At 38.6% G+C, this 16,592-nt stretch overlaps 2 protein-coding genes across 3 annotated transcripts; one reads left to right on the forward strand and one right to left on the reverse strand.

Annotated features, from left to right (window-relative positions):
- Positions 1 to 168: 168 nt before the first annotated feature.
- Positions 169 to 3,851, forward strand: LOC101175406 (nucleoside diphosphate kinase, mitochondrial). The gene is made up of 5 exons (XM_004071509.4): positions 169 to 488; positions 2,393 to 2,523; positions 2,597 to 2,698; positions 2,779 to 2,891; positions 2,978 to 3,851. The coding sequence occupies exons 1-5, from the start codon at positions 350 to 352 to the stop codon at positions 3,096 to 3,098; spliced, it is 606 nt and encodes a 201-aa protein (XP_004071557.1). The 5' UTR covers positions 169 to 349; the 3' UTR covers positions 3,099 to 3,851.
- Positions 3,852 to 4,368: 517 nt separating this feature from the next.
- On the reverse strand, positions 4,369 to 11,749 carry LOC101171494 (epidermal growth factor receptor kinase substrate 8-like protein 1). 2 transcript variants are annotated; one of them, XM_020705387.2, is made up of 14 exons: positions 11,547 to 11,749; positions 10,545 to 10,653; positions 10,412 to 10,470; positions 10,192 to 10,324; positions 9,030 to 9,118; positions 8,877 to 8,951; positions 8,649 to 8,797; positions 8,382 to 8,576; positions 6,193 to 6,301; positions 5,997 to 6,113; positions 5,779 to 5,905; positions 5,539 to 5,698; positions 5,247 to 5,379; positions 4,369 to 4,693 (listed from the first exon to the last, which is right to left on the reverse strand). In XM_020705387.2, exons 2-14 carry the CDS (start codon positions 10,651 to 10,653, stop codon positions 4,661 to 4,663), a joined length of 1,488 nt encoding a protein of 495 aa, XP_020561046.1. In that variant the 5' UTR covers positions 11,547 to 11,749; the 3' UTR covers positions 4,369 to 4,660. The 2 variants fall into 2 exon arrangements, with proteins under 2 accessions (XP_020561046.1, XP_011476610.1); XM_011478308.3 differs by having other exon boundaries at positions 9,030 to 9,121.
- Positions 11,750 to 16,592: the final 4,843 nt, after the last annotated feature.

Consider the following 16,592-nt stretch of genomic DNA (forward strand, 5'->3'; position numbering starts at 1 on the left):
AACATTTTTATTTGTTGAGGTGAATATTTTTAAAGGGTTATTTTTTGGTAAAGACTTTTTTTTGTAAAAACCCAAAGAAACGGAAGTGCCTAATCAATCAGTTGGAGTCAATGGGCGGAAATGTTTAGTTTGTGAATAGATTTCTGATGTCTGGAGAGCATTCTGTAAACAAGTTTATTACAGGACTGTTGAGGGGGGAAAGACCCCAGAAACAGCTGGACAGGTTTGGCATGCGTGGAGTTAAAAGTTAGAAATTGAGTGACCGTGGAAGCAGCCGGACGGGGGGGATGACTCGTGAGTTTTTATTGAGGAGGGTTGACTTCACTTGAGGGTCGGAGGAGACACGGCCATGCTGCAGCCGCGGATGTTTCAGACACTTCTCCAACACTTTTCCCCGGAGATCCAAAGAACCAGCACGCGGCTACTGTTTGGGGTTTCCCATGCGCTGCGACACGGACACAGATGTGGCCTGCACCAAAGCAAGGCAGGTAAGTAACTTAACTTTTTTATTTATAATAAGTTGGGTTTTTTTCCTCTATTTTTTAAAATATTTTAATTAACATTTGACTAAGTTGCTTTTATTTTTTTTATTCTTTATACTTTAAATCACCCCAAGTTTATATAAATAAATGGGAGCAGGCGTTTTTCACAGTCCGGGTCATGAACTGGAATGAGGTCAAACTCACAATATTTAATGTTGACAAATTGCGCGACCAATAGAGATTCGAGCCAAAATAAATCTGTGCGGTTCCCTAAAGTAGCACCACAAAACCTTTTCTCCACGTCAAACATTCAACTATCCCGCTAAATATTAACTCGGACTGTCAGATGGTGATTTTTCTCGTGGCGGGTCGCGCGTGAACTTAATTTGTCACATGAGGTCGTTATGGCTCTTGTTAGAAGCTTTCCTCTACTTGTAACATGCAAATATAGCAATTTTTCTGTAAACTATTTTGTCTCGGAAAATACTACAAAATTTTTATTTAAATTCCCATCAATATCAATACTTGGAAAGTATTTGGAGCTGATCATGATTTGGCTATAGGTCATAACTCTTCTGACAAGCATTGTAAGTTGAGAAAAATGGTTGCCATATCCACACCATTTACCTTCATTTTAACTTCTTTTTTTTTTTGAGGTTCAAGCTTAACAACAGTAAAATGGAACAATCCATGGATTTGCAAAGTTTTATTTAGTAAACTTTGGGTCCTCCAGTTTAAAGGTCCAGTGTATCATAAAGCTTGTGTCAGAACAAAGTTCAGACTTCAGTATCTTAGATGAGTTGGGGTGTGTAGACTAAGCTAATACGGCATGGTTGGTTACCCTCTCCAAGGAAAATCAGGTTTTTACTAACATGGATATAAAAGTAATTAGGCCTGCACGATCATCAATGTTGGGATAACAGTATAGCTTGTGATTTATGAAGAAATACCAAAACGTATAAATACATCATTTACATTTCACTGCAACAGTTTAATTGAAATAAAAGTCAACATATCTTAAATTACACTCCAAATGATCCTCGTCTACACAGGAGGCAAGCATCTAACATTAAGGGACTCCATCCGATTGGTCGACAACATGAAGGAGTCCATCCGATTGCTCAAATGCATAAAGGGATTTGTTTGATTGGTTAAATACTTCAAGCTGCCATAAAACTGTTTTAGCGCATTTAAGGTAACCACTTATCGCAATTTTCGCCGACTTTTGCGATATGCGGATTACACAGCTTGACATCGCGATAATGATAAATTTGGGATCTGTTGTGCAGACTTAAAAATAATTATTTGATTTATTCAAATCATTGTGAATCAGGAGCAGATGAAAAAATGCTATTTGAAAACACTTGTAAGTGTGACAAACGAGTTACTACAGAAAGTCACAACCTACCTGCTCCGCTCCATTCTGATGCTTCTACTTCCAGACAAATATATCCATGTACGTCTTCATTTTCTCATCCGAGCTGTCATCCTATTGAATAGCTTGCTTGCCAACCACCAGTAATGTCAGGTTGGGGTTGTGAGGGGCTGGAAGCTAGCAGGAGAGGGATGATGGGGAGCAGGTGGACTTATTCCGAGCCAAAACTCCCTTCTAATGAACTGCTACTGCTCTGCTAACACCATATCCTAGAGAATAACAAAGTTTTTTGGGGGGGAGGCGCTAAAAATTGCATAATTTTTATTAAATGACCACTGGGAACGCTTTTACAAACTATCAAAAGTGGATTGGAGTGGGACTTTAAAACTTTCAGGTATAAAGAAACAGAGGTGTACATGATTTCTTCTATTCCATAATAATCCCACCTTTCAGCAGCTGAAAATATGATTCATTATTAAGTGTTTGATCAGTCTAAGTTGTGCTTTCGTATCACTTGTGTTTTGTCTCGTAACAGCGTTGCAAAATGCGAGAGAACGGACTCTTATTGCGGTGAAACCAGATGGAGTTCAGCGTCGCCTTGTCGGACAGATAATCCACCGCTTTGAGCAAAGGGGGTTCAAGTTGGTCGGCCTAAAAATGGTCCAGGTAAAATGCTGCAAAGTGTACCTGCTTCACAATATCCGTACTACTTTGATGCTCAGGTATGTTTCCTTTGAAGGCATCTCACGGTATCCTGTCGGAGCACTATGGTGAGCTGAGGACGAAGCCTTTCTTTCACAGTCTGCTGACTTACATGTCTTCAGGACCCCTGGTTGTCATGGTGACGTTCTCTTTTGGTTCATGGTTTTTACTTTCCCTTTTCTTAGTGTTTGCAGTCCCTTACTATTGCTCCATCTACAGGTATGGGAAGGTCACAATGTCGTCCAGGCGTCACGAAAAATGGTGGGACAAACAAATCCTGCTGAGGCGCCGGCGGGCACCATCAGAGGAGATTTTAGCGTCCATGTTAGCAGGTAACCCCATCTCATGGGACCTTCTGTTTCCAGAAGAGCTTAGAGTTCAACAAAAGTTTAATTTTGAGATACTTGGTCATTCATAGGAACGTGGTCCACGCTAGTGATTCACAGGAGGGAGCGCAAAAGGAGATCCAGCTGTGGTTTCAAGCGAAAGATCTGCTGGATTGGGATTGCTGTGACCAGATTTACACCATTGAAGTGTGAGGAACCTGCAGCGTTTCTCCTGTGGGTTTAGAGTCTGTCTCTTTTTGACAGCGACCACAACCATTGAAATTATGAGCCATTTTTAATGCTCAGTCTTATAATTTATATCAGTTAAGATAAAATGTAGATTTTAAAAAGCTTAGCTGCCAGTGTGTCTAATTGATCTGTTGCTGTTTTAACTGCTCTGAACAGAAGAAAATAACTAAACCAACAGAATATTGTTTATAAAATACCAAATTCCTTTCATGGATTGATGTGTTCAGATGATTCTAATATGTGCTGATTAATATTGTTACACTAATTTCTCATATTTCTGGCTTCTTAAAGACTCGAGTACATGAAATATCAATAAATCCTTATTTTGAAGCACTTTTCATACATGCTTCAATGCAAAATGCTTCCCGAAAAACATCTAGATGCCTATAGACAATAGAAAATATGAAGAATTCAAGGAAATGAACAAAGAAAATACAAACCAGAGTTACCAAGGTATTGCTGCCACTTCAAATGACTTTAAAGAAGCTTAAAAAAATAATACAAACATTTAAAAAAGTGAAAAGAGATACCCTGCAATGATTTTACTTGTATCAGATTTGACGCTAAAAGTAATTATCACATCCCACAAGATTCCATTACCATGTATGTATTGATCAGACTTTTTAAGAACCACTTATTTTCCTGCAGTTGCAATCCTCATTTTTGTTTTTGTGAAAACATTGAATGTTAATAATAAAATACGTAAATGAACAATGACCTGAAATGCTTCAATTTGATATTTTTGTGTTGTTGTTTTTTTAACAGCGATGTTAAATGGTTTGGTTACCTGGAAACACAAATCCGCCTATTTCCAAAAATATCAATGAGTAGAAAACTTTATGCAAATGCAAAACATATTAAAATGAAGGTAGAAAATATAAAGACTAAAATGTAAAAAAAAAAAATTATCTGGAAAAAATCACTTAGAACAGACATTAAAACTTATTTTGTCTAATTCTTGTAGTTATCTTGCCTGTTTAAGTTCATTCCTAAAATGGTAAATAACAAACTTAAATGAGTTTATAATATTTTTTTCTGTAAAAAATAAAAAAAATTTTTTTTTTTTTTTTTAATCTTTGGCTTATCTCACATGAGTTATAAAGGTAAAATACAAGTTTATACATAGTTTATAATTAGATTGTTATATATTTGGACATCAGCTGTGTCTGATAAAAAAAAAGACATTTCCTGCTTTAACATTGAGATGCAAATAGAAGAATAAATCAGACTTGGCTGCTTCTTGCAACATCTTTTTTTTAATTAAGCTGTACATGTTATGAGTTTCAGAACATCATGCAAAGTTGTAAATCTGTTTTATAATATTAATATGGATGGTAAATGCAAAAGTTGTTAGTGAAGACTGCCTATAGTTGACAAAAATCAAAGAATTCAATTTGATAAAACACTGAGTCTTTTGTTCATTTGTTAGTTGCACATGTGAGAAATATCAGCAAGTTTTATTCTGAGTTGACCATATTTACACCCAAATGCATCTGCTGGTATGTAGGAACATCCGCATCTTCCGCCTACGCTTGCTGCTCTGAAGCTTTGCGTATATCCTGAGAAAAAACGAGGTTTGATTAGGTTTAAAAGAACAATATCGTGACCAGCTTTGTTTTTTTTGTTTTTTTTTGTTTTTTTAAAGCTTAAAAATGAATTACATACAGGACAGCACTGTATGTTATAGAACTGCCTCAAGTTTGAACATTTCTTCTAAATCTAAAGCCTCTCCTTAGTGAGCAGAAGCAAACAATGGCAGACATGATAGTCTTGTTTTTTTTTAGTGCAGTGCCGAAATTTTTTAATTTCATGGCTTGGTTTTACTATCAGAGGTCAAAATAATTTTTATTTCCTTTTTTCTGTAAATTTAGCTATAAATTCCTTTTAACCTTCAGCCAGCACTACAAATGTCTTTTTATTAGAGTATTAACCCCAGTTTCTGAACTGTAATCTTTCTTTTCCACTGTTTGTGTTCAATATGGGTCAGCAGCACAGTGATCATACTGTATGATGTAAGTCTGCACAGAAGTCAAGGCTGAGCAAACACACACACACAGGTCTGCGGGAACAAACATAAAGGAAAAGGTTGAATGGGAACATCAGTGGACAAACCTCGAGGAGGGCCTTCTCGATCAAAATGCTGCTGTAAACGCTTGAGCCTTCTTCTGGTAACACTGTGCTCAGCTCCTCCTCAGTTAGGGAGAACAGCTGAGCTGCGTTCAAAATTCCCAAACTGTGGACCGCTCTAAATAAAAGGAAAAAGAACAATCTCTTTCACTAACAGTTTGAATGAAGAAAAAGAATTAAAAGGTCTCTTTTAAATTCTGTGAATCTATTTGGGAGATTTAAAGTATCAGAACATTCAGTATTTGCTCTGAATGACCTTTTGAAGTGTAGCACTTACTCCTGGCTGAAGCCTTTGGCGGTGAGCCAGGCCTTCACCTCAGTAGGTTGGGAGTGATAGTTCAGCTGAGGAGACGTTGGAGTGGAAGGACCGTCTGCCTCGTGAACTGAGGCTCTCTTCTCAGCCAACTTCCTCAGAAGTTCATCATTCATTATCAAGACTGGATGAACAACAGAAAAAAAAGGCTTTGCATATTTATGTGGAGACACCCTCATCTACATCTTAGTTGCATGCTGCTACCTCGTCCACTCTCCTCTCCTGGTGCATTTGAAGGAGGCATTAGCATCATCTGTCCTTGGCCTGTTGTGCTAGAAGCTGCAGGACTGCTACTGAGTGGGCTTGTTTGACTTTGAGAGGCAGTCCTGGTCTGAAAAGTAAGAGCTATTTTTAATACAATGAAATCAAAAGAAAGAAAACCTTTTGGTTTGAAATAAATGAAACAATGTGTGCAGATGTACCTTGGGTTTCTCTGGAAAGTGTTGGTCAGGTGCCGGTTCCAGAATGTTGTAGGGAACAAATCCTATCTGATCGTAGTGATTCTGACACTTCCACCAGCGCTTTGTTGAATTAATTACCTAAAGAAAAGTAACTTCAATAAGTTCGTTCTTTGTTTTTAGGTTAGTAAACAGCAATAATTTCAGATCGGTGGATTACCGCCAGTATTTCTCCTTGTAGCACAGAGAGTTCACTGCTGTTTCTGGCCACAAAGTCATAACTGCAGCGGTAATATTTAGTGCCCTCAGGTGCCAGTCCATTTCCATCTCTAAAATATAAGCATGCAAAAACACAAGAGGTTAATTCAAATAAACAAGACATAACTTTACGTGTACCAGAGGACACACAACACACTTTTAAATATGTACAAAAATTATCACACTTTGTTTTCAACAAGTGTGGTCCAAAGGTTGAAATCCACCATGTTTTTTGAAAATGACTTATGCAATTGTTTTGCACACACACCCCAACCCGCCCTCTGAAATGAGCTTATTTATATTTGATACACTTCCTAAACTCTAGAGTCAAAAAGACAAAGATTTATGAAAAGCCAAGCAAACCACAGAGGAGCAACACATCTTCCACTGTAGTTGCAACTTTACCTGGTAAATCTACAAGTTCATCTACATGAAGAAACATATGTTCTTAGACTTTGCAGAGTGCTTTCCAATTTCTAAAAGCTGTTTCAACAGGGCAGGATGCAATTTATTGCCCTTGGACACATTCAATAACGGTTTTGTTTGAATTTTGCATGCAGCTGGATTTTCCACAAACCTGATGTTTCAATCTAGCAGTAATTTAACCAGCAGCCGAAAAATGCTGAAAGTTGAAAAATGGGAGGAATCTTGTGTCTGGAAGGGATAGTGTAAAATGATGTAATATATGTTTGTTTTGTTACAGTTTCAAGCAAGAGTGTTAGTTTGATGAAAACTGTGCTTTTGGTGCTTTTTCAGCATGTTCTTGCAGCATTTTTCTGACAATGAAGGACATGTATTAAGAAAATTGAGCTTAAAATGGAATATTTCTTTGCTCAGATCATGGTAAATCAGGAGCAGATGGCTTTTTTGTCCCCCCCCCCCCCCACCCCCACACACACACACACATATACACCCGCTCATACTGTAAACTAGTGGGAGATCCTGTAAACGGGAAGGGGGCGGGGGTACTTAGTGGCACAAGTCCCCTTCACAACTCTGAGGTGAGTTTTTGACAAACTACTGCTGCTCTGCTAAATTCCTAGAAAATGTCAGTTTTTTTTATTTGGGCTAATAACTGTATAATCATAATGAAAAGACCACTGAGAACACTATTTACATAGAATAGAATAAAAATAAAATAGTACTCTATAGCAGGGACGTGCACAGGATTATAGAGGGGCAAGGGCTCAAAGGCAGAAAAGGCAGCAAAAACACTTTCCCCCCTTTAAACCATAGGGGAATTAAGTGAATTTTTAAAATAAAGTACTAATAGATTGTCATCTCCAGTACAGACCAATGAATGAGAAGGTGTGTCCAAACTTTTGGTCTGTACTGTATGTGACATCTGGAAGTGAAAGTGATACAATCAATTGTCATTTTTATGTAAACAAATCCATTCACTTTAACACAGACTTGGGAGTCAGCAAAGCAAAAAAAATACTGGAGCCTATTTATTTTGGCAATGTGCTGCTGGAATAATCAACATGGATCAAGTTCAATACAGATGGTAATATTTTAAACATCCTACAACTTGTATCCCCAGAATGCTGACATTATTAATATAAAAATAATTTAATACAATAAAAAGATAATATTTAATGCTGTTATTATCATAGTGTTGCTCTGAGGATTCTGAGGGTTAATCCGTTTTTTCAGTGGTGTTTTTGGTTCTGTTCTGTTCTCAGTCACTCCAGGTTCATGTTAATCATCCATGTTGTCAATTGTCCTCAGTGTACAGAAGTGTCTGGTTTTCACTTCTACATTCTCAGGTCTATCCCCCTTTTTGTTTCTCCACAGTTTTTGTCCTGTTTATTCATGAAATGTGAAATGTGAAGAGTCAGACCTGTAGTGAGGAAGCTTTGAACTCGCCATAAATAAGAAAATTCTCCCAAGTGTTCACACTCTGTGTGATGAACTGATGCGCCGCTCAGATGTCAGATGTCTGGCTAAAGTAAAAACTGACTCCTTGGCTAATTTAGAGAATTCTCCTGAAATATTAACCTATATTATTAAGCTTTATAGATTCAGAGTGAAAATGGTTGGTAATTATTTGGTAAAATGACATCATAACTCGTTTAGTAAAACTTTTTGTCAGCTAAAATTATCCTGTTTTTTGGAATGTTAATAACCCTCCACCTTCATCAGACTTACACTGTATCAGCGGCTTCCCCGTGGTTTTGTGCGTTAGGTTTCTGTAGGCTCCGTGTCTGCTGACGCTCCATAGCAGCCTCATGTTTGAACTGCAGCTGAATGGGATCTTGGAATATCTTACCAGTGGAGTCACATTTAGGAGGCTGCCACCCATCCAAAAAGACTGGTGCATAAGTGGAAGCACTGATGTCCGAACTGAGAAATGTGGAGCCAGATCATTAGAACACTGTGACAATTGAGTCAGAGAAGAGACGGACACACACAGACCAGGGGGAGGTCCAGTTGGTTCCTAAAGAAGTCCACAGCTGTTTGTTTTCTGCAGTCAGATCGTTCTGGAGCATTGCAACAGCACCTTTGGTCATGCCTGGACTGACCACAGATGCAGCCATTGTTGTCCCTCCAGTTGTGTTCACAAGCTTAAAATAAAGAAAAAATATCAGGATTGGATTGAAGACCATAAACAAACAAACAAATCATTAAGTACATTTATCTCACCAATTGAAGAGGCAAAAATACGTGGTGCAGCAGCTCTGAGGGTGACGGTTGTGCGATGGAGGCTTGGAGACGGTGCTAAAGTAGAACAGACTTTAATGTAGTCGTTTCTGGAGTTGCATTCAAACTTCTCTTACTTATTCTATTTAAACTTACAAGCAGACACAGGGAGTATTTGATTTTCTGAAAAATTGAAGTGAATTCTTCCTCCGATGGGGGGCAGGCTTTCTTTGTCAAAAAATCACCTGCTGGCAAAGAACAGTGAGAGATAGATAGATAGATAGATAGATAGATAGATAGATAGATAGATAGATAGATAGATAGATAGATAGATAGATAGATAGATAGATAGATAGATAGATAGATAGATAGATAGATAGATAGATAGATAGATAGATAGATAGATAGATAGATAGATTATACTGCATTTAAATTTAGGGCATAAAATACTTATCCAGTATTTTGCTGGATGGAATGAATTTTAAAATGAAATATTAGTTATTTTCCCTGTTCATTTTGCTACTCTGAAGTAAGACGACTGGATCTTGGAGGCACCGCCTTTCGCTCCTTGTGGGTTTCGCCGATTTCATGGCGTCAACCAAGAGCAGCGTGTCTACGTTTCACCCACGAAACAATTATCTGAACATTTGCAGAGATGGATGCGCATACTGTGCAAATAAAGGGAAAGCGTTTAGCTGATCTCTGCTAGCTCTGCAGAGAATGTGCATGTGCACGCCTTTGTGTTAGCCTGGGGGCGGTGCTGACCGCACAGACTCTTCCTGGAAGGGGCTGTTCTTATTTACCTACGTCACAATGTGAGGATCCACTCGTGTTTTGTGGATTGGGAGGGGCTGATGTGCAGAGCGCAGGTTTTTAGAGGAATACTCTAAAACGCATGAATGGATCAAAATACATTATGGACATTATAATACAATTAAAAGCTCAAAAAGTTGATTGAGACTGAAATAGTGGGCAGAAGCATGATTAAAAAAACAAGGAGACATGACAACACAAATAAGATGAATATCAAATGGAGCAGACAAAAGGAATACATCCTGGTAGACTCAAGTGAGCTGCAGCATCTGCAGAATTCTCAAAGAAATGTTTCAAGTTTCCCTTCTTTCTTGTACAACAGTATGCCAAAAGCAGGTTTGTCATTGTTTTTCAATTCAGTAAATCTTACTCTCCATAAACCACCTAAATGATGGCACTATTGTGTGAATTTCTGTCAAAAAGTTTGGAAATGATTTCTTGTTGTCCTCTCTGTCTCTTCTGACTGCTTAAATGATAACTCCAGTGATGGAAAATCAATTCTTACTCTCTTTGCTCCCCTTCTTGGTGCTCCGGGATTTCTTCTTTGCCCTTTGGTCTAGAATACTCTTGGCCTCAGCTGCTTGCTGCAAACGGGCAATGAACTTCTCCACATCTTCAAAGCAGTGATTTAGGATCTCCTGGAGGATAGTTTGCACCCAGCAAATAACACAAGTCATGAACTAAAGCAGAAACCTTTAGAAAGCAGCATTATCACCAGAACTCACCACTTCTCTTTCTGCGTTCCCTTGAGTTGAGTCATTTGACTCCCTGTTCGTGCCATTTTCTGACCAGATGAAGAAAAACCACCAGTTCAGCACATTTGAGGAGTGACGGAACATTTCTGCGTGACACACATACCTCGCCCAGGTTCAGAATGAATAACCAATCCACCCAGAGGCTGTTCTTTGGGAGTAACTCGAGCACCTGAGGACCTCCGGGGCATGACCTGGGGGGGGTTTGCTGACATCTGCCAGACCATGGAGCAAGCAGTGCAGAATTAGCACACTCTGGTACTGATTTTACAAAGTGCAGGAACCTGACTTGAAGTTTAACCTGCCTTCTTTCAAAACATTTGATCATTTAATGTCCTCGTCTGACAAGATGAAGCTTTCCAAATATTTCAAGAATGTAAACGTCAGCGCCCGTGTTTTATTTCATTTTCAAATTCATGGAACCAGCCATCCCCAATGTTACAAGGTGAGATGACTGAGACCATCCATATCAGGACAAACATTGGTTACAATTACAGCAACTTTGTATTGTTTGCAGTCCCAAACCATGACAACAAAGGTGCCTCTCAAGTCATTACTCTGAAAAGAAATCAGCTAGTCAAAACCATGTTTTGAAAAACTTGTTTTTTTATTTCATTTGCAAGGGAAATATGAACACATTTTTCTCATTAACGTTTTCTTTTCAGGCCTAAAAGATAGCTGTGTGCTCTCCTTTGATGCCATCCAGGTATCAGGAGTGTTCGAAATTTGCACTCGAGGTTTTGCACACAGGTGATAAACAATACAATTTGAAAAAAAACCTGCCTTTGTTTAGGTATTTAAGGAAACATTCATCACAAGTCAAATAAGAAAATACTTAATGACATTGTAATTGTTCCAACTTTAATTAATTTTAGCCTGTTGCAAAGCAATGAATTTTACATAAGTCTTATAAAAAAACTTGAGTAAGAGTGAAACATTTATTCAAGTGATCATTACTTTATATTTTTATGTAAAAGGATAAATATGAGCTTTAAAAAGCACAGACAGCCGTCTGTCATCTGATAGGTGTAACTTTAAATCTCCCATACAGACGCCCTCCTGCCCATCTCTCCCACACACACATTAAAATTTAGTCGTGTCACTGTACCTTCTGTTGTGGTTCGGGTTTCAAATCCAAGACACAGTCACAAAGACGGACGAGTGTCTGAATGCTTCTACACTAAACTTTGCTGTTTACAAGAAGACTTCCTACCTGGTTAAGAAAATGTCAGAACGAGAAAAACAAGTTTAGCTTTGTTCATGCCCTCAATCTCTGCTGCTTCCACTCTCATCCAAACACATACTCACACCCACACAAACACACACACGCCAAGACACACACTCCCTCATTCTTTCTCTGTTTCATTGTTTCTTCTTGCTCATGACAGGCGTTTCTACAGTGGCATGCAAACCAATGATCTGCTACTAGCGTCATTCCACAAGTGCCACTAATGTCTGCCTACGGAAGTCAAGAAACATCAAGTTTCACTCAAGATCATGAAAAATATTCCAAGATCAAAATGAAAATAATTGACATTCATTTATGTTTTATTTTTACTTTTAGGAGTTTTTGTGCTTTTTTAAAAACTGTTCAGGCAAACACTGGCACAATTTTGGCATTAACAAATGTAATACATTTTATAAAAGCTGTTTTAGAAAATGAAACATTATCTGACAGCGAAACTCGGAAAACGGTTGAGTGATGAATCATTTCATCACCTGCAACAGGAATCTTTCCAATAGTGGCTAAGAATTCATTTCTGAGAGTAAACTGAAATCTCAGATGGATTTTTTGTACTAAATCTTATTGACACGATTACAGCAAAACAAATTAATTACAGTCATCACTGTCCAATTTCCGTTTCTCCTTCTTGTCCCCAGTGGTAAAAAAGCGCTCACCTGTAAATATCACCCTTTGTGTCTCCGCATGAGGGGTGGCACGGTTGACTTATGAGTTGACAGTTGAGATCCAACAGTCTCTCGTCAGTCTGTTTGTTTGTTTGTTTGTTTGAGAGTTTATTGCCATTTGTACATGTTAAAGGTTCAGAAACAAGTACATTTGATTTTTTTCTTTCGCAGTTCTCAAATCAGGATTAATGACAGAAGGCAACAAAACAGAAAAACTTGAACAATGAAAAAAATAATAAATCAGAAAAATAGAAAAGAGGAAAATAATTTAAGAAAGGAGAAATATGTGAATATTGAATATTGCAAAGAGAGGCATGATGCTATTAAAACCACATGTTGTTGCACAAAGTACCAACTTTGTCATTATTGCGCATGGCTTTACTCTCATGTTATTTTTTGTGACATATTGTGGATGTTAATTGTTCTAATTCCACCCGACTGTTTAACAGCAGTTTTGGTATTTACAGATAAATAGCTTAAATAACTGAATAAATAAATAAATTGCACACCAGGAGGGATTATGTGGGGTTCAGTCTTCCCTCTCTTGTGTCCTGTGCTAACATTCTGATGGCATCTGAGAAGAAGCTATCATGGAAGCATGTCCTGTGTGCATGGATGCTTTCAGGCCTGCGGCGTCTGAGGTTGTGGCGTGGGCAGGGTGGTGTCTGCCACTTGTTCCTCCTAATGTCCATTAGACCCATTGTTTGTTCCTCCACACCTCAGGTCCCAAGTTATAACCAGCTTCTACACTTCTTGTTTGGCTTGTCTCCAGAACAAATGACTAATCTTGAAGAAGGTTCTGATGGCTCAGAACATGATGCAGCTTGTCCAGGGTGTAGCAGTGGCCAAATAATTGACTGTATGTAGAACTGGATGGAGCAAGTATGACATCACCCATAGAAAATGCCTTACTTCTGGCTCCATTGATATGAAACCAATTCAGTCGATACCGACAGTGATTGGTCCTAGTCAGTCTGAGTTAACGTTTCTAAGGCAACTGGCATTTTAACTTCTTGGAGCCAGCAGGTACTTCCTATTTGGCACACCAGGAGGGGAAGGACCACTCTGTCCAGTTCTCTATACAGTCAATGGCCCAAACCTGCTCAGTAGCACTCCCCCCTTCAAGTTCCCAAAAGATCACTGCCCCACAATAATCTGGACTTCACCACAGGTCCATGTCCAATAGGCATTTCACCATCCTCATCATCATGGATCACTTTTCCCACACGGTTCACCTTATTCCTCCCCCTGCTCCCAGAAATACAGATGAGAATATGTCACCCCACATTTTGGACTCAATGTATTTTCCAGGTACTCCATGTTGGATCTTGGTCACTGCAACGTTTTGTTTGGAGTTTTCTAATCTGTTAGAGATTTCCGTCAGTTTTTTTGTTTCAGAGTTGTTTTCAGGGTTTCACCCCAAGTCCAGTGTCTGAACCAACTAAAGGACAGGGTTTGTATCTTGTGTTCCAGGACACCTCGCACTTGGTTCTGAGAGATAGTTTAGGCTGAACCCCTTCAACACACTACCCACCTCTGCCGCCGGTCTCTCCCTGTTCGATGGGGTGTAATGGTTCAATCCACTGGTCTTAGCTATACAGGAAGATCTGCTTTCTACAGCATTGACCCAAGTGTCACTTTGACAGATTAAGTGTACCTGGCAGAAGGCCTGTCAGGTGCTGCTTCAGCCAACAGAAGACTGTTGATTTCAAATATCATCTTTCTTTTATCTACAGAGTAGGTCAGAAGGTCTGGTCATCCACTTTGAATGCATCCCCAGTTTCACCAGTCTATTCCTGTTTCCAAGGTTGTCGTTTCTGTTGCTTTTCTGCTCTCTCTGCCCCGTCGTAATGTGTGTGCTCCACTTTCCATTAATCAGTTATAGACTTGATAAGTGTTTTGGGGTCCTAGCCCCTTTTTGTTAATCCATGACCTCATCTCTGAGCACGTTTTAGTCCAAGCCCACTGCTACTCAATTTTTCATCTACAACCACACTCTACATTGTAGCCTGGCTTTCTCCCTTATCAACTATTGGATTTTATTTCTGGAATTTATTTTAGCGGATTCTTCCCAAAACCTCACCAGCAACAGCAAATAAGCAAACCTTTTCTTTTCTGGGTCCATCTTCCATCTCCCTCTGTTGCCATCTTCAGGAGAGACTGAGAATAGCAATAAACTCTCTTTTCATGCCCCTGCTGACAGAAACAGTTTATTCATCAATCCAAAGCGACTCCACTTTTATTCAGAATCACCAAGTAAATACTGATGAATATAATTCAGCCCATCTACACTCAGAGATTGTCCATTAATATGTTGTTCCATTCCATCCAGTTTACCACCATCATCAATAAATACCAATAAAATCCGGTTTAGCTCGTGCTGGTTTGCGGCGCCTTCCGTCCGTGAAACCAGGGTTCGACTCCGGGCTGCTCCCTGTTCCCTTCTCTACCCCTGTGCCGGTTCCAAGCCCGGTTTGAGAAGGTTGCGTCAGGAAGGGCATCCGGCGTAAAACATTGCCAAGTTTACCATGCGACTTGTTCGCTGTGGCGACCCCTGATGGGAGAAGCCGAAAGAGGAAGAAGAATCAATAAATACCAATAAAATAAATAACAATAAATGATCAGCGTTCTGACGCCACATCAACAGGCCAGATGTGTTTGTGTTCTTAAACAACTGAAGGTGGCTTCTTTGCAGCAAAATGAAACACTTAATCAAACTGCTCTTGCGTAGGTGAGTGGTGACACCAGCTGGACATCATTATGTTATGCAGTAACTTAACAGAATCTGCTTTTAGCAATAAAATAGGGTTATGTTAACCAACAAGTAATTTTGGGCAGAACTCTGATTAATTTGGGGTGTTTCTTTTTTTTTTTTTTTTACTAAATACCCAAATAATTGTATATTTTCTTAATAAAAAAACAACACCCAGAATTGTGTGTCTTAAATGGGTTAAACACGACAAAAATAGTCCCAAAAAGGTCATTAGTTTCTTGCTTTAAAGCTGAATATGGACACATAATGCTATATGCTGCCCTCTTTTAAGGGGCAAGTCACACTTCATTTGCTTGAATTTAAAAAATACTTTTTAAGATAAAAAGATCTGAACTTCTCAGTCCCTCAAAAAATCAAAAAACAGATGGGACAGAACATTTATAAGTCAATAACCAACATATTAAATTTGTTTTCCGAGTTTGTGATGTAACAAAGAATTTTAGTCCCCTAATCCTGGCACAAAAAAAAGAATTCACATATAATGTTTACACTTTGACGTAAATATATTTGAGATTTTGATCAAAGAGAAACTTTTTTTTGTTTTTTAAGAAACAAAAATGTTTTTTATAAAATATAAAATATTGATCTGATAAATACAACTACACAATACTACTTTACTACGACTTAATACTCCTCAAAAACAAACCTTTAGCTTTGTTTTACTGATTATAAGAAATTGAAACCAATTAAAAAATTAAAAAACCTGAAAGCGTTGGGTGTTTAGGAAGCATCTTTGCAATTTCAAGTTAAACTGTTTAAGGATGCCATTCTGCTGAGTATTCACTGAGTTCCATATGATCTTCAGCCTTTGAGAAATACATTTTCTTTGTTAGTTTATGAAATTCACTTTTTGTGTCCTCAGTTGCAGAATGCAAGTAAATCAACGGATCTGGATGACATGGAGCCTAACCGGTAGCTTCATAATTCTCATGCTTCTGTATTTTTTTATATGCAACAAATCCATGCATTGATTTGTTTTGGAACATCTTGTCTGGATGGGGTAGTTTGTCCTTTACTTACGTGTCCAGAAATCAAGGCGGGTTTGGAACTTTTTTTTAACAGGAAACTGCATGTTAATGTATAATGTGTGTTTCTCCAGAGTGTTGTAGAATGTATTTTCTATTGCACGGAAAGAATGTATTTTTATCTGGATTGACCTTTTGACTCCTCCCTAATGCTCTTCTGCATCCAGCTGCAGACACATCCCACTTCTGAGAAACTAGTTGGAATCAGACCCTGCATTTGCAGCAAGGTTCAAACACACTGATCCATACAGGGGGACGCCCCAAAGTGGCGTAGTTAGACCAAAAAAGCGACATTTGTTTCACTCTGGGCGACACTGTGTCTGCTTCTTAAGAGAGATGTTGGTTTGGTCCTGTGCACTGATGGTAAACTACTTCTCTGTAGAACCTATGTTTTTGCATTTGATCCTCTATTAAATATCAATAATCCTGAAACTAGTTTTTTTCTTGA

This window comes from Oryzias latipes, chromosome 8 (genome assembly GCF_002234675.1).
Source record: "Oryzias latipes chromosome 8, ASM223467v1".
Lineage (NCBI taxonomy): Eukaryota > Metazoa > Chordata > Actinopteri > Beloniformes > Adrianichthyidae > Oryzias > Oryzias latipes.

Bases quoted from the DNA above. Each gene is read 5' to 3' on its own strand.
- LOC101175406 (XM_004071509.4), top strand. From the start codon at position 350: ATGCTGCAGCCGCGGATGTTTCAGACACTTCTCCAACACTTTTCCCCG. The intron at 2,524-2,596 runs GTAAAATGCTGC...TTTCCTTTGAAG, and splicing joins TCGGCCTAAAAATGGTCCAG to GCATCTCACGGTATCCTGTC. The intron at 2,699-2,778 runs GTGACGTTCTCT...CTCCATCTACAG, and splicing joins CAGGACCCCTGGTTGTCATG to GTATGGGAAGGTCACAATGT.
- LOC101171494 (XM_011478308.3), bottom strand. From the start codon at position 10,653: ATGTCAGCAAACCCCCCCCAGGTCATGCCCCGGAGGTCCTCAGGTGCT. The intron at 10,325-10,411 runs GTGAGTTCTGGT...ACTATCCTCCAG, and splicing joins GGAACGCAGAAAGAGAAGTG to GAGATCCTAAATCACTGCTT. The intron at 5,380-5,538 runs GTAAGTGCTACA...CCTTTTATTTAG, and splicing joins GCCAAAGGCTTCAGCCAGGA to AGCGGTCCACAGTTTGGGAA.